Here is an 18,134-nt window from a genome sequence, read left to right as displayed (position 1 = left end):
AGACAGGAAGGAAGATTAATTACAGTTCTTATGTGTGTTGTATTAACAGGAAAAACAAGAGATGACCTTTTATCTGAATCCCAAAATAGGACACAAGTGAAAAAATAAAAGTACAAAATGGAGATACAGATCTTTTACACAGAGAAATGCTAACAGATAAGGGAAATAATAAAGACAGACGGGCACTGTCCTCGTCTTTCCCATCATCCCTACAGTCCCGTCGCGGCTCATGATGATTTATCTACTGACAAGAAATCACCGAAAACACAAACACATCATGACCAAAAGTATGCCAGTAAAGGTCAGCCTTGCTTATTGATGCCCTTTTCATAGCTGATAATTAAAGCCAGCAAACATTTTGACATTACTGAAACACAGCGTCCACAGTGTGAAGCTCAGAACAGCTCCGGGAGTAGTTTTACAACATTCATTTTCACTCGCAGACATACAGCATCTGAAATATAGCTCACCACAAGTCTAGCACTCTGTTCTGTCTTCCTCAGATAAACATTAGCCTCTGACACCCCGAGTTATCCCGTGTGAAAAATGTGCATCTTGGTCATGCTTAAGGACTGATTTAGCATTTCCACCTTCCAAAAATCTAAATCTCCATTCATTGTTCATTGTTTGATCTTGCCACCGGTCCAGGTCGCCTTGTCTCTTGAATACTTCTACCTGTCTCACATCGCTCATTTGATGTGATTGATTGCCTCGCCGTCAATGCCGATGTGAGCACAGACTCAATCTCTTCCAATCGCGGCAGCAATTTGTTTAGGTGTACATCAATTTGGCCTTCAGTGTGTCATTAATCATAAATGGTGGCGTGTGTCGGGCTCCTCAAAATCTGCTGAGTTTTTAAGAAAATAAGCAAGACGAGATGTGTGTGGAGGATATGGGCAGATTGTGCTTATGTGCAACCAGTGATTCACTCACCATATACTTAAATTGAGTTATCTTATACTAGGGGTCTACAACATTTTTTTCAGGGGGAGGAGCAGGGACTCCTATATTATACACTGTATAATATATTAAACTGTTATTGTGCATTCATTACTAAGCTATCCAAATAATACACGGATTCATGTTTCTATTTTAGACACTGTCCATACACTTGGCATAATAATAATATACTGGACACAGTAGTGACTATAGATGAGAGTTGCAGTGTTAAAGGCTGGAATATCTCAAAAATGTTTTGTATTTTTTGAATTTCTCCAATGGGGTTCAATAAAGTACTATCTTAAAATGATCACACAAGGATATGTGGGTGAAGTAAATGTCCTTGTTTGCAAAGGTGTCTTCTGTCATGTTCTAATGCAATGGGCATCCTTGCGTCTGGGATCTTTTGGGGACCGAATGAGCCCTGGGTCAATCAAGTTGAACCTGAAATACTTACGCCAACAGGTCCAGGCTAGTATTGTGTTGTGAGTGAACCAGTGTCCAGCTTGAGAGAGCTCCTATGTGTTGCTGAATGTGACTGAAAGATTCAATGATTCAAATGCCTTAGGGTTAGGGTTAGGGATTAGAGAGATTAGATTAGACTAGAGATTCATCTTCTAGGATCAATTGCCCTAAGGGCCATCAAAAGTCAAATACTCTAGGTTTCTCAATGGGATTTTCTCCATGTGAGTTCAAAGAAAGGGAGCCATGTTTATGTGACACTGTGCTCAGTAACATACCTTAACTCATAGCGCAGCTAATGACTGATAAGTGTTCCTTGGTTATAGGGTCTTATTTTCTGTCACAAGGATTGCTTGCTTAGAAATCATTAAGCACGATGAGTAACGGCTTAGGTGTCTTTCCATTTGTGGTGGCAGTGGTGAAGGGAACGCGATGGGGACGGTGGGATGCAGCAGCTCAGGAGCAGAGATACTTTGTCAGTGATGTTTTGCCAGAAGTGATTCACTGGTGCGCAATGCCAGATGGCGTGGATGTAGTTATCGCAGGTGTCCTGAATGCGGTGTGAACAAATTTCTGGTTCCGTAAAATGTTTCGCATCCCACACTCAGGAAATGAATTATCCAAGACTAAGTACGCTGTGCTATCAATTACACAGACAATGTATTCTTGGGGATCCAAATCCCCACAGTTGGCACCAGGACGTGACTGACTCTGCCAGTGTTGTTACCAGTACATTTATGGTTGAAGGATAGACATGAATGATCAGGGGTACAATTAGAAAGATTTGATGTGCTGATGTGCAGGGAAGATGCCAAAACTCACCAGACTTTTAACAGAAATTCAATGATGTCTTGATAGTAACAGATTTTTAGACAAAGCTCGAGGAATCTGTCAGCGCATTGTGCTCTGTGACAGTCCCAATAGGCAACAATGCACTGGGCTTAATTGGAAAATGAGCAGGGTAATTAAAACGCATGGTACACATCAAATCAAACAATACCAATTAAACGGGCTAATTTCATGATTTATTACACCAGGTCAGTCTTCATGGATTGGTCTTTGGAGAGGATGAGAGAATTCGGTCAACACTTGATACAGTCACACCAAAGCTCCTCACACACACACACACACACACAAACGAGGCAAAGGCATCGACCTTGGTGAAGGAATACAGAATGATCATAAACCACAGGCTTAGTTGAAATAGGTTGTGGGACCCAGAACAGCCCTGAAGTACCAAAGACACACATTACATTCCCATGTTATATTTCCAAGTTATGTTTCCATCACTTCACAGGACATTACACTGACATAAAGTACATCAATTTCCAAGAGACTCACTATAACCATATCCATAGCTAATACTTGCACAATGCTGTTAATCACAATATGGAGACTTCAGCTTTTTGTTACCAAAATTGAGTGTAATTGTTTGTGTGTGTGTGTGTGTGTGTGTGTGTGTGTGTGTGTGTGTGTGTGTGTGTGTGTGTGTGTGTGTGTGTGTGTTGAACATGAACTTTTCCACGCAGGGGCTCTCATAATGGTAATGTGGCTCAAGTAAGAAAAAAGTCTACAGCAGCAAAACATCCAAACAAAAAAGGGCTTAATCTCAAAAATAATCACTTGAGGGTAAAATGTCAACAGTAATTCCCAGAAAAAACTATCTATTTTTTGTTTCATAGAAAACTTTCTTGTTTTTGTGTCGCCATTGTTATATAAGCCCAGAAATAAACAAGCGCCAGTGGGCTTCTATTTACCAATTAGGACTTTTTCTGCATTAACGAGATCATAATTGTTTATGATATGTGCTATTTCAGTTTGTTATGTCAAAGTGAAACTTGAGTTTTAGAGGTAGACCGGAGTGGAGATTTTTACCCCAGTGTAGTTTTAGAAAAAACTTTGGTGACTTTCATAATCAGACAAACAAAACAACATGAGGCATTCCCATCATTCATAGCACTATTTGTTTAATGATAATTAGCAAATATTAGATGGATAGACTAATTATTTATTGTGTTAATTATAAACAATGCCTCCACTAGACAACAACTTACAACAAACTGTTAGCTTGCTAATATGCTAAGCTATTCATTTAATATGGTAAACATCGCATCTGCACATCAATATCAAAATGTTAGCTTTCTAGCTTCTATGAATTCATTATATTTATGGTATATTTATGGTAAACACTGCACCCCCCTCACATCAAATGTTAGCGTGCTAATATGGTATGTATAGTAAAGGATGACAATAAACTGTAAGCTTGCAAACAAGCTAAACAACAAATTTATTACATTCATTTTAAATACTACACCTGCATCAAAATATTAGCTAAATGCGCTAAACCACTGATTCATTCTATTTTAGGCAAACTTTTCACTTATAAGCGCTATTGTACACTATACAAGAAGCAGTGTAAGCGTACATTTATCGAAAGCATCACCCTTGGTCCACAGCGCTTGACTGACTTAGCAGAACAATTTTCGTAACGACCTTTTCAACAGCTTTTGGTTAAGAACAGACGGGGTGGGTGGAGGGGGGGGGGACCATTTTTGTGTCTTTATTTAATGAGATGTCTTGCGACAATGTTAGTATTATGAATAATATGAAATTCTGCCAGATGGACGCTGCCCCGCAGAGACTAACCATCATATTAAGAATGATAGTCCATCAACTAATGGATATTACACAAGACTTGCCAAATGACCCATCAGCTATGAACAGTTGAGTTATCTATTTGAATTCTCAACAGGTCTTGAGGGGAGGGAAAGTACTTTCTAATGAAGCCAGACTCACGTCAGATAGAGTTTGCAAATAATTTGTGGCATTTGCTTTTAAACCTCTTAGAAAACCAGATGGAAGGGATTTACTGCAGCAGGACATAATAACTGAAGACAACTGCACTTGCCACAGCAAATTTGTAGCAGTCTGGCCTTTCTAGTAATAAGTGCATTGTCTCTTGTGGAGAATCTCGGCGGAACCAAGCGTGGTAAAAGCGCTGTTGTACATCTGTCTTGACCTGCATCCGGCACTGAAAACAGTGTCAGGTTATTTTAATTCTGGTATGAAATATGTTAATGTTGCAAATTTCTCTGCAGCCGACGCAGGCAATCATTGTATTTCTGAAATGTAAATGAAGGTAATTAAGTAATTAATGCTTAGCGGGAATAATTTTGCATACTTTTACTGTTATTACTACCCTTCATTAATAGCTGTGAGAATTACAGTTCGCTCCTGGTCGAATTAAAGAAGACAATTTAACCCCTCTGTTTTTTTCTTTTTTTTTTCTTTTTACGTATCGGTGCAAATATTGACGGACCATGGCGTGGGTTGTGTGTGTGCACAGACATTCTTGGTTATCGCAGTCACACCAGAGGTATTGCAGTGCAGTGCAGTGAAGTGCGCAGTCAAACCTATCTCAACAGTGCTGTGTCGGAGCTGGAGGACAGTCTTCCCGAGCTCATTATCATTCTGGGACAAGGGGAAAAACACTCGTGTGCGTTTCTCTAAAACCACACACAACTGTCTTGGGCAGCGCTAAGCCCTGATGCAGCAAAGTTGCCCTTATGAGATAATGTCGCTGAGGACTTGTTTTAAGTGGAATTTAAACATAAGGAGGTGCCTGAGTGTCACCATTAAAATGGCTTATTTCCAACAAAAGCAAACGCTACTCAGACGGTGAAAGTCATGTAGTGTCTAGTGCTGTGTTACACAAATTTCACTGATAAAGATAATTTGGTAATCTTGCCCTAGAGGTGAAGCCTGCCTGTACTTCAGCTCTGGAGGAGCTCGCTGGACTCACTGCTCAAAGCAGAAGTGTAGTGGATCATTACAGCTCTCAAGTCAATGTCACAGGCGCATGCATTTGCTAGAGGAAAAAAGTACGTAGCAAATAAGCTGATGGCCATGTCAGAAGGATCTTAAATCTATACATGCATTCGGCAAAAGAACCTAATCGCACAACCCAACTAACCAATGAGCTAACCAACGTTTTTTATTTTTTTTTGGTCTGTTCCTTTCCACGATTTGGCAGAAAAATAAAAAAACCAGAGCAGTGTGAGCAACATGGAATGAGTCTGGTCTGGCTGTAATATTAACCGTTTATCAGGGCTGCACTGAGTCTAAGGTGTTGAGTCAGACAGAGCAGAGTGAAGCAGGGTCACGGTGACGGATGCTCTCAGGCTAGCACTCACTGGAAACCCATATTGCTGATCCACGGCTAATAATAGACGATCCATTGAAAGACACACGGTGGAAAGCGTGCTCTCTCAGCTCTTTGAGAGCTTGTAACTTCCAAAGTTTTATTGCTTCTGCTGTCCGTCTGAACTTTGCCACAAACTTTGCTGCCATCCGAGAGTCATTACTCCCCCCCCTACCTGCTGATGTCGGGCGAGAACGTTTGCAAGAATCGTTAAAAATGGGCCCCGGCAAACAGGAGTCAAACCTCACCCCCATTTGTCTCAATCCTCAGAAATCCCACACCATCGAACGGCTTGCGCTTGTTTGAACGGACACAAGCTAAAATATTATACCAGGGTCCGCATCAATCACTGCATTGGTCTGCTGGCTCATCTGTGGTTGAAAAGAAGATGAAGAAAAGCTTCCTTGTTCATTTCGGCCGACGTCTTTGATACTTGGCAGCGAGCTTCTAGGCAAATAAGAGTTTGAACCCAAGCACACGGCAGGAAAAAAAGACGGAGCGCACAACAGGAAGAATGTAGATTGGAAAGGATTTCATGGTTGTAAAAAGTTTTATTTTTCACCCTGCAGCGTTGTTGGAACAAGACATACAGAGACGGAGTTTGCAGACGTTCATTAGGCGAGTTAATGACGACCATAATTCTTGCCGCTAACCGATCAGAGGCTCGGAACTTTCAAAAACTAGCAGACAGCTAATCTGCATCTTCACATCGAGTAAGACCCACGTATCCGTATCAGACACAGAGCTCAGCTTTTTGATAAGCACATCATACGTATCTTTATTTTAGCAGAAAAAGACCATAATGACAACTTTGTAATTTACTCTAATTACAAAGGGTGGCTCAGTAGACTTTCATAATGTATCTGTACAAAGATCCGGCACAACATTATGACCACCTCCCTAATATTGTGTAAATTTCCCTGGCGCCTCCAAAACAGTTGTGAGCAATCAGAGAATGAACACAGGCCTGAACACAGGGTGTCCTGTGTCCTCTGGCAACAGGATGTTGTTAGTGGGGGGTCTTTGGGTCCTATTTGTTGAGGGGAGGGGCCTCTGTGGATCATCCCATACTTGATCATTTTGGGATCTAGTGAACTTGGAGGCCAGGTCAACACCTTGGGCAGCTCCAAGCTGGTAAATATTGATAAATGTATGCAAAAATGTATTTTTTAAATTATGAATATCATATTCATTTTTTATTAATATTAATTGTGACTACTGAGTTGATTCTGCCCCTGTCTGTCATTGGTCCAACTGGTCCAATAAAACACTATATGTATCTCTCTCTGTAAAACATTTGGATTTATTAGCCATGGGAATATTCCAAAAGAGAGGAGACAAGGGCATTGCGGGCTCCCTTCTTAGTTACTTTCCCTTTTCCCTTTTCCGTCTGCGCATATCACGATGAGCAGAACGAGAGAGCGTTTACGCCTCCCTTCCCCCCCTCCCTCAATTCCCACCCAATCATCCCCTAGTCTCCGGAGAGGTGTATCTGTGAGCTTAGGGAGAGCGGAGATGAGCTCCTTTGGGAGATTCAGTACGAGAGACTGTAATGCCCAGGAGCAGTGGGAGGATATTAGCTTATCTGAGAGAGGGAGATTGAGCAGAGAGACAGAGACACAGGGAGAGAGAGAGAGAGTTCCCTACATACTGAACATACAAAATCCACTATCGTCTGTGTGTCAGTGACTCTGAGTATCTCAGACTACTTACAGCACTGCCAACAAGGTGAGAACCACTATGAGTTAATCTCATTATCTTAAACAGGCGGTTTAGCTCTATGTCCAAACAGCACATACGCCGCTGTATGGCCACCTACATGCTGCCTGACGCATGTGTGTCCACAGCCATTCAGTCGGCTTACGCCTCAGTCACAACTTTATGAATGAGCTCCTATTCATACACATGTTCGGTCAGCCTACACGGTGGACTGTAATCACATTGGGCAAATCCCGTACACTTATTGTAAATTTGCAGTTACTTAAGTACAAAATAATAAAGTAAAAAGCAAAAAAAAAAAAAAACTCCTGCAAACACAAACAAACCATCCAGGTTAAAAGAACGCTAAGCGCAACCTTTATCTAAGTACAGATTTCATATGTGCACCACAGCGTCGCTACATCAGCTAGCTAGACACAGTCTACGTCTGACACATGCCAGGCCCACAGAGAATCTAAGCAGCTCTGATAGTGTCTGGATTTTATTGTTTTGCTGTCTGTTATTTATAGACACACACTATTGCCTCCAGGGGAAGCCAATAAAGCCACATGACTCACGCCTTCATGAAAGGTGGACCTTTTACAAACCAACCTTTCACAAAGGGCAGTTTGTAAAAAAAAATAAAAATAAAAAAATATCGCCCTACAACTGCCATGTGCAAGGAAAAGCAGAACTCACTCTGGAGACATGGACACGTGGCACTCTACTGATTTAATCATGGCTCCGGTAAAAGATGCATTTCACAAACTGTTCTGCTTTGTAAGTGTCACAACTCATGTCGGAAACATCTTTTGCTTCCTGCCTTTCTTTTCTTTAATTTAGATGCTTAGATTAATCATTGTGTTCCAGCAGGGAGGAGTCTGGGCTGTCTGAAAGTCATCTAGCATTCAGTTTGGAGTAGCTGCTATAAAGCATAGGCCTTACACGGGGGGTACTGCGGGGGGGTCGCAAAGTCTTTGGTTGATTAGTCATTTTTTATATTTTTTTTTTTAAATTTTCCCCCACAAATTAAAATTTCTTTAAGACACATCAACATGAATTCAGCATATTTTAGTAGAGGGATAAGGAATTGGTTAATACTGAATAACAACATTATAATAACGTATATTATCAACAGCACTAGGCAAAAAAATAATAGGTAAGGGGTCCCTACTTAATCTCTCCATCAGTTAAATCATTATTATCCTTCAGCTCATTATTAGAACTATAATACTACTTCCTAGTAGAGACAGAGCGCTGCATTTCTTCCCTGTCAGCACTCTCTTTTTGTACCATTGTCAGGTTTAAAACACAGATGAGAGCGGAGACTCGGTTTCAGAAAGGTGTGTGCACGAACAGCATGTGCGTACAAAATCTACATGCGCATCTCACAACCGTTGCCTTCCATAGTAAAACACGGCGCACGCACGACGGTTCATGGAAATGTGATTTAATTCCCAGTCTCCGCATTAAAAGATTCTCCGTATATCAGAAGTCGGAGGAATGTCTGAAAGCTGCTGGAGAAGAAAGGAAATCGGGGAGATTTGCCTACCTCATCATAAGTGTAGCGATAGTCTGCCTTCTTTGATTTCAGATCCCACAGGACCACGATCCCAGACTCAAATCCAATTATAAGCTGGAGAGGAAGAGCGACAGGCAGTCAGTGAGATGGGTCGGAGAGATGACAGACAGGGGATAGAGTAGACCCCATGATGGGCAGAAAAAGAAGTAATACATTTGACATTCACACACAGCATGAAAGGAAGCCAGGTGTAAGTAGACTACTGTTACCCAGGAAGAAACCTGCCCACCCCCGGCTCACAGGAGATGATAACAGAAAATGCAAAAAAGAACGCAAGCCTTTTTAGATTCTGGCAACTTATTTATAGAAAACAGCATCTCCTTCTCTCCTTGTCTACGCTTTTAAGTTCAAACATGTGTCACATTCACCGTACGTAGGAAAAATAACAAAACTTTACGGCATGCGGCCAGGGACTATGAGGGTCTATACGAGGAAGTTCTTTTGGCTTCTAAAAAATATATATTAGCAATACTTATAATATATATAAGTATTGCTGTGTATTTGCATAGAATTTCAATTGTGCATTGAGTTTATAACTGATGACGGAAACATCAAAGCATCAATACCCTAAAAAAACTGAAAACTGAACACGTTAATACGCTTTACTTTTCAAACGCACAATTTTTGCTACATTTATGCCTTTTACGTGTCTCTCGGTGACACTGCTGACCCCATTAAGGTTTAAAAACTGTGGAATTACAGTATGTTTGATCCACTGACTGTAAATTCTATGGACAAACCCATCATGACGTCACCCACTGGATTCTGAACCTTGAAAATGAAGCTTGAAGTGGGGGGAGCCTGCAGCCGCCATGTTGGATGTGCTTTACTCCACCTCCACTGGGATACTCCTAATATGGACATGAGGGTTGTGCTGAGGCGGAGCTAAAGCAGCCTGGATGTTGAGACCTGCCCACCCAACTCTCTGCTACCACTCAAAGCGGGAATGTCCTTACTTAATGAAAACAAAGACTTCAGACTTGAGTCAATCTATATTTTCTGCCGACTATAGAGCAACAGGCTACGGATTCAGTCACCAACAACTCAGTGTGAAAGCAGCACTATAAGCATGTGCTGCTTTCAGTAACTATTCCACTTTGCCATTGGTCTGTGGAGACAAATGTCTGGTCTTTTTGGGCCATTGCTGCTCTTCTCCATGGACATCTATTTTAATTTCGTTGTCTGAAACGGTAAGGCAGTGTTGACGTATGCAGCTTAACCTCCTCTAAAGGCCAAGGTAGTTCCTGGAGCTGAATTGACGTCTGTGCGAAAGGGAGAGCAGACACGGCGGGGCGTGCTGCGTTAGACGCCAACACCGTTGTGTCACACGTCACGTCTCTGATTTCGGAGCTCAGTATGCCACCTATGTTTGCTTTACAATGAGGGGTCTTAGCGGCTTTTTGTGTGCGGGTACATGCATTTGAAGTAAAATGTTTCTTTACCTTTCCCTCATCCATAGGGTTATCACTTATGTGGACGACTGGTCCAGGGTGAGCCTTGGAGGACCTTGAGAGAAAGACAAAGAGAGAGTGTTATTCCCTTTCATGGGAATTCATGGTGTAGCAGTCAGACAACCCGCAAGATCATAGCATCGTTCACTGGCGTCGCATCGTAGTGATGTATGGAGAAGGGTGAGGGCAGGGAGCGAGTGGCTTTGAACCTGTGGAAGAGGACTGCTGGGAGGATGGAGCTGTCAATCACTCCAAGGCTCTAAAAGGCTGCTCAAAGACACCAGCCCACTGAAGGTTGTGATGGATTGATCCGTCGGGGGGGCAGTCGGCAGTCCCCGGCGGATACGTGTGCCCATTTGCATGCCAGCGGTGAAGGCAGAGCAAAACGCTTGGCCAACCCCGCCGCCCGCCCGCCCACCCTTCCTGTCTGTGCTTTACCCTCCAGACAGCCTTATGTCAACTCTCCTTTCTCTGTGCGCCGCGTGGCAGCAGAATTTATCTAACCTGCCCTGCCTTGCAGAGATGATGTGGGCAGAGAGACGCCAGGGAAGGTCACTGCTGAAAAGGAGTGACTGCCGGAGCCTGAAACATAACCCCAGCGCCGCGGCGCAAGGGCAGGGATGCCCTGGGAGGCAGAGGAAGAGGAGAGGAAGGAGGTGCGACCAGATGTAAGTAATGCAAAAATTAGGGAATGCAAAGTCCTCGCCTTGACCCACGCCCCGGCAGTTAAAAGTCTAAAGAAAGGGCAAAGGAACAGGAGAACATGCAACAATGTGTTTGTGTGTCTGTTAGAAGGTAGCGGTTAGTGGGCAGGCAGGCAGTCAGTCAGTTGTCTCTATATTTAGCCTGTTAGTGCTGGAGCCTTATTACCTAAGCTCTGCTGCAGCCAGAGCTGTTGATTTATCTAATCCCCCTTCACTGGCTGTCTCTCAGCTAACAGCCATCCGCACCAGCACACACAAACACACACACACACACATTTGCATGTCAGCACAATTAAGACAGAACTTAACACATTTGCGAACAATGACAACAACTAGCGCCCTTGCTAAATTACAAAATGCAAATTTCTCGCAGGGTTTATTGGTCCCAAATGGGTTGATTTATCTTGTTTTACGGTTTCACGCGCAATGTTCCCCGCGCTCCCCTGCGACGCGTCCGGAAAGGAGCCCCCGCTTTGCGGAAAGTCAGCCGCTCCACAGTAAACAAATCCGGCGCAAACATATTCGCCAAGTCTACATATACACATTCAGGTTTGGAGATAAAGGAATCACCATGGCAACAGGGGAAGGATGGGCAGAGCGCAGACAGGCTCCCAAAAATCATCCGCGCTCTGCCACAAACACACAAAATCTACCCCCACAAATACGCACAGCGGAGGGATGTTTTCCTGTGAATGCACACCGGTGTATTTGTTTCCATCCTTGCCTGTTTGGGTGTGAGCACGCCTTTACCCTCGTAGTATCGTGCACAGTTACCGCATGTCTGTCTTTCAGCTACGGATTCAAGGTCTTTCATGTCACACGCACGCACACACAGTGCTTACGGTAATGACGATCACAGAACACGGGAATCCTTCACCTCTCTGCACCTTCAGTAAAACCAGCCGTCTTCAATAAATTTTTACTGCACCAAATCCCTCTGTGTACATCGAATATTCCCCCCGCACAGTAATGCCTTCAGCGCATTAAGGGAAATGAGCTATTACTGTATGTATGTGTATGAAACACATGAGCGCACAAACGCGCCATAAAGCAATTGTATTTGGGCGCGCATACGACACAGGGGGGATGCTTAAGCAACGGCAGAGGCAACACCTCATCGGGTTTAAAGACGTCGGCTCTTCGCAGAAATCCGCATTTCCTTTTCCACACAAACATAAAACCAACCCCTCAGAAATGGTATTTGCGTATGAATAAAAGGAACCCGCATTTGTTCGGAATGCCCTGACGCAAACACGCACGCGTGCACTGTGGGGTCCTGAACATCTGGCGTCATGACCGGGTGACAGTCTCTGAGCACAGCAGAGGTGCAGTCACCATGACAGTGTTTCCGCGGCGACGTGGCTGGAACAGCCGGTTTGCTGCCCGCCCATGCCGCATGTGACCTCATGTCACCTCGGGAGGCTGCCTGAATGCAAATGTCATAATTATCACCGTGTGTGATTCTCCGACGTAATCGTATTACATGACTGCTATGTATGGAATTCCCGGCTTAAGATCGTGACGTAACCATGCAGATCATCCCTCCTCAGTGAGAGGAGGAGGTGTCTGGTCTGGTCTAGGTGGGCGCTACGTGTCTAAGTAACATCCACACGAATGCAGTCCCGGCAGAACACTGCTTGTCGCAAGTTGGTCAATGCTATTTACTTCTCTTGTCATAAGTACAAGTCCTCAAACTGAACAAATCAATAGCTGTTGGCTTTACATGCTCTCATGCTCATAAATGGCACTCTTAGCGTTTTCCTGAAACAATCAACCCCCCTTGGATGGCTACCTTTTGGCATACCGTGCAATGAAAACCATAACCCTCCCCAAGCCAGCGAAGGCCCTCTTTAATGTATCAAGGGTAACTCAAGTAAAAGTGGAAACACTTATTCACCTTCTTGCTGCAAATTAGATAAGATGGCTCTCTCATATTTGTTTTGAAGTGTGAGGCCACAGCTAGCAGCCCATTAGTTTAGCTGTGCATCGAGACGATCGGAGACCGGCTCGCCTTGCCTCGCTCGGTCACGACTCACAAATAATCCCAGAATCTATAGGCATGGCTCCTCATAAAATAAATAGCATGATAATCAGCGACATTTAAATGTAAAGGAAGGCTGATTTTTTTTTTTTTTTTTTTGGGCGCATAACGTGTCCATCAAATTTATATTTAATGGACAGAAATGAGAGCATTACTTCTCCGCTCATCAAATTCACTGCATGACAAGTCAAATAAGCATATTTCCTTTAAATGTCTGCTAAGCTATGTGGGTTTAATTTTATGTCGACAATCAACTAAATAATATAAACTGGACCAGCAAAATTTGCGAGCAATGCAAAAACGAGGCCTCCCGATACTCCAGCCAGGGTATTGCATTACTGCTGAGTCCAGCAGTTAAAGGTCACTACGTCAAGCTTACGCCAGGAGCCTGGAGTTCAGGAACCCGTGTGAATGGCTCAGAGGAAACTGGAGGCTGTGATGCCTCCCCAGTGTTCTGTCGCACCAGCTGAGGATGTTACTTACGCATAAAAAGACAACATGCAGGAAGGAGAAGCATTAAAAATTCAACCTAGTATCTGCAACAGCTACGGGGTCCTGAGAGGGGGAGCGGGTGCAAACGCAAGGGGATGGAACGGGAGACGCCTCAGGTCGACGTGTGCACGTGAAGCATGCGTCATAGTAAGCTGTAAACATTTGCCACCTCTGTCCTACGTCTCCCGGGCTCTCTGCACCCAGTGACCATTTAGCCGAAACAAATCAAACACAGGCACGCATGGCAAATGCTTTTAAACATACAGTGAGAATACATGTATGCTGTGTGAATAAACACAGATCTACATGTGGCCTTATTGCAAAAACCTTCAGCAATGACTGAACTACGGTGCCATGCAGTTAGTGCAGGAGAGGTGTTGGTCTAATAGTCCGGTGAAGCTTCCAGTACAGTCGCATGGGAGGAGAGGTGTGAGTCATACAAATACATGGGAGCAGTGGGCCAGGCAGGGCCCGGGGCCACTGGCACAGAAACAGCAGCTTGTCTCCAAATAGAAGGGCCCGAGGGATAGTGACCCCGGTACACACTGTATTCTAGCCTCATTACAGCAGTCACAGTCCAACAGAGGTGGACGGGGTATTAAATGTTAACTCTGATGTTTCTGTAGCTCCACCAAGCATTTGTTTAGTCAGAAAACGGTGAAAAATGATAATTAAAAATTGCTAGAAGCCAAGGTGATGTCTTCCAAATTATTTTTATTTTAGTTAAATAACAGATGAAAACAGAGAGATTTTTTTTCCCTCAGCAAGATTTCCAGACAGGCTCATCCACAGGCAGCCCTGTGCTGCTGGAGATGCTGCGGACCTGCGCAGCCCATACATTGCCCAACCCCCACCAGGAGTGTGCGTGCAGCTGGAAGCTTGCTGAGTTGAAAAAAACATTTTTTTTTGTTTTGTTTTTTTTAAAAAACACTGTATTACTCAGCACCAACACATTACAGCCATTAGCACCAAGTTTTACGGTTGCTAGCTGACGTTTTTTTCTCTCTCTTTAAAGACAATTGTGCAGGTTGTCAATCAACCACTGTCCACAATTTAGATTGGAGCTATTGTGCTGCTGTTAAGCTTTTGGTAAGAATTTGTGTTGATGTTAAAGTCAAGGTGTAAAACGCCCCTGCTAGTGCTCTACCTCTTTTCGTCTCCAAAAAGTCGGCAGCACATATCGGCAATCGGCCAAGGGTATCGATCCATATTGGGCAATCTCTACTAAATATTTTCTCATTTTAGAAAGTGCAACCTCCAATTTTGAAAGGACTAAAACAATTAAATAGCTTCAAAAAGTTATAATGCTCAACCGGTCGTTACAACTGAAACTGGAGTTAGAGTAAGTATGATCAAGATCATTAAGATCAGACGCTATCGTCCCCTGACGGCAGCATCACAGGGGGGGACGAAAGGAGAGGCACAAAAGCTTTTGTTTCTGGACTGAAACCCCGCTAACCCCACAGCTGGCAGCGAGACACAAGGAGAAACAGAGAGAGAACAAGAGAATCACCTCACACCTCTCTGATGTGCGTCACAGCAACCACAGACACACACTCGTACAACCACACAGATATGCAAACTGAGATTTGATTCCCGGCACTGCTGCCGCACACCTCCTACATCACACAGAACGGCTGTGGGATAAAGAAACCAGATTTCTCAAAGTAATCATGAGCTCGGAAACAGCGAGGTGTCTGTTAGGGCTGGCAGGAAAACAGTGTCACGTTAGAGGATGTACGATGATGAGCACGATCTCTGGGTGGGGTGAGGAAATGGAGGATGAGAGAAAAGATATAAGGAAAAAGTGAAATTTAGAGACGGGGGTGGTTTGCAGGTCACGCAAGGCAAGTATGATTCAAAAATCCTTTTTAAATCAATTTAAAACAGTTAAAATGAATGTGCATGGTGGAGCAACATGGTTTTTGCAGTTAGGATGTCATGAAGGTGGCATTAACCTCCTGAGACCCTGCGTCCTCATATGGGGACATTAAGTTTTAGGTTTTATTGCAGCTTATTGTACTTGATTTAAACATGTTGTCCTCGTTAGTGGACTCTGCAGCCTGTCATCTAGTGGTAGTGGTTTTGTGCAGGTATTAAAATTAACAGTTTTACATTTTGTCACACACGGGGTGACTTATTATAATATATATAATATAAATAATGAAATAATCCCAGTGTCCACATATGAGGACATTGTTTTTTTTCAAAAACTACTACTTCCTGTTTAAAGATGAGGCTTACTTTTTATACATCTTACAGGTCAGTGGGGATCCTGGGTTCTGGGGGAGCCACCGACGAAGATGTATACTCTTTACCTTAACTAGTGCCCACCCCAAATTAACTGTACACAGGCAGCAAATAGAAAGGAGGAGTCGTGGAGTATTTTTGATGCACTGTAGCAGCTTCATACTAGCCATCAGGCTACTTTTTGCCGACAATATCTAACAATTTCAAACACTTTCAAAAATAAAAACAGCAATACTCTGGAAGTAGAGATTTGTATACAGCTAAAAAGGGTAAGACGCCTCCCTCAGGTGTGCCCTTCACATAAGCTCACAAATATATTGATGCCAATTTCTTACATCACACATTTTCAGTTGGCTGTGTTCTGTCCAGCAGGTTATATCCTCATAATCACTGGGGCTGGCACGAGGTTCGATCCACGGCCCCCACCCCCTCCTTGTCAGCATGTCCGAATGTCCTTGAGCAAGCCGCTGGACCCCTGCCGCACCTAATAGTCAGATCCAGCCCAGCGGCAGCTTACTGACTGCAGTCTGTGTGTGTGTGAGTCCGTACATGAACGTAAGCAAGAGGAAATGCTTCAGATAAAAGCCTAACGGATTCCATTATTTCCAGAATATGTATATTGACTGAATTATTAGTCTGTCTTGGTTTACGTGCAGGAAATACTCTTTGGAACTGATGATTTTTTCTTCCCTCCCCTCAGTCACACTCAGTAACCACTTCTGACGTTGCCCGAGATATTTTTTTTTTTCACGAAGAGCAGTAATTCATTCCCGCACGGATAGCTTGGGAATAGAGGTGATTAGTTAAAACAATGATATCCGAGGCAAAGTGAAGGTGAAGGAGAAAGAGAGGAGAAGGCGTTATTGGGTGACCCGTGGTCACGGCGTGCCCCGGTATCTGCCTCTCCATCGCCTTTATCTACTCTCCATCTCGCCATTATCACACCTTGCCTTCCTCTTTTGCCCTTTCATCTTTAATTGGAAACCTTTTTCCCCCGTCTATCTTCTGCTCTGCCCTCCGTTACCTGCATTTATCCCTCTGTCACCCCCCCCCGCCAAAAGCCCCGTCTCATCCGTTCCGTTCATGCACTCACCCCACTCTCTTTCCCTTCTCTTCCCTGCGGCCCTGTCGGCGAGACGAGACGGCGCGTCTCTATGTGTACCATACACTGATCTCGGCAGACACCTGTTCCACCCCCCACCCCGCCCCCTTCTTCGCCTTTCCTTCGTGCACGTGTGCAAACTCACACACACACACACAGAGAAGGGGATGTGGGGGGAAAAGCGTGAAGCAAAACGCTCCAGTGAATAATTTAAGTCTGTACAGCAGGGAACCAAAATGGAGCCTGTCAAGCTGACAGATCCATTGAAACAGCAAAGAGACGGGTTGCTCGCTACCTGGAATCCGTGTCTGGAAAACGATAGACTGCCTAATGATTCTTTCTCATATCATTACATTTAAAGCATTAGAAGACGAGACGCTGATTACACGGCATTCCTCACCTCATTAAACCTCACTCCGGATAAGAGACCCTTCTACGTGACGCAAAACTTTCACAGCGGCGTGCCCTTTTTGTGTGGAGAGCACAGGCAGAGAATGGAAGCATCGAAGGGTAAAAGGGAAAAAAAAAAAAATTAGCCAACGGGACCACTCACAGTTCAATGGCTTTGTTCCACATGATGACGTAGCCTGAGAGCGTAAAGGACTCCACGTTGACGATGTGGATGTTCCCTCGTTCTGTGCCGATGTACAACCATTTACTCTGGAAGGGCAGGTGGCAGAAAGTTATTCTGTGAAGAGAGAGAGGGAAAAGTGGGGGAGGAGGGGGTAATAAGCGTCAGAAGTGTAGGACAGTGGAAAATTGCTTGAGCAGACCATGGAGAAAGATAGATACACCCAAAAGACACAGGAGCCTCTTGAAAATCACTCAAAGTCCCATTACACCCGGAGACGAATTATGGAAAACTGAGAAGATTATTTACAGCTCCACCAGGTCGAGGCAGTCGAGATGAGAGTGGCAAACCAAAGAGATTTTTGAGTCATTCAATCAGTCCCCGCCTCCCCTTCCGTTTTTTTTTTTTCACCAGAGTCACCCATAGCTCTCCTGTTTTCATTATCAACCGCCCCCCACCCCAACCGACCGACCCTCCCATCTCCTCCTTCCATCCATCAATCAGACGTAAGTTTAATCAGAGGCAGTAAACCCATCCCTCCATAACCGTGGCTATTCATTCATCTTCTCATCCCTTTTTGTCCGTTCATCCATCCTCCGACTCGACCTCCAACCCCGTCCGCCGGATAACAACGCGCGACC

At 44.0% G+C, this 18,134-nt stretch overlaps 1 protein-coding gene across 3 annotated transcripts in view; it reads right to left on the bottom strand.

The window, feature by feature from the left end:
• Positions 1-18,134, bottom strand: part of stxbp5a (syntaxin binding protein 5a (tomosyn)) — a 90,776-nt gene that overhangs the window by 25,387 nt on the left and 47,255 nt on the right. For all 3 annotated transcript variants that reach the window (XM_047573830.1, XM_047573831.1, XM_047573832.1), the window contains exons 6-8: positions 17,476-17,610; positions 10,325-10,388; positions 8,853-8,936 (exon numbers count right to left, since the gene is read on the bottom strand). In XM_047573830.1, the coding sequence (XP_047429786.1) occupies positions 8,853-8,936; positions 10,325-10,388; positions 17,476-17,610 (283 nt within the window). The remainder of the gene's footprint in view (positions 1-8,852; positions 8,937-10,324; positions 10,389-17,475; positions 17,611-18,134) is intronic.

Source organism: Mugil cephalus, chromosome 21 (genome assembly GCF_022458985.1).
Source record: "Mugil cephalus isolate CIBA_MC_2020 chromosome 21, CIBA_Mcephalus_1.1, whole genome shotgun sequence".
Taxonomy (NCBI): domain Eukaryota; kingdom Metazoa; phylum Chordata; class Actinopteri; order Mugiliformes; family Mugilidae; genus Mugil; species Mugil cephalus.
Note: the sequence above shows the minus strand (reverse complement) of the source record. Positions and strands in the feature narration are given on the sequence as shown.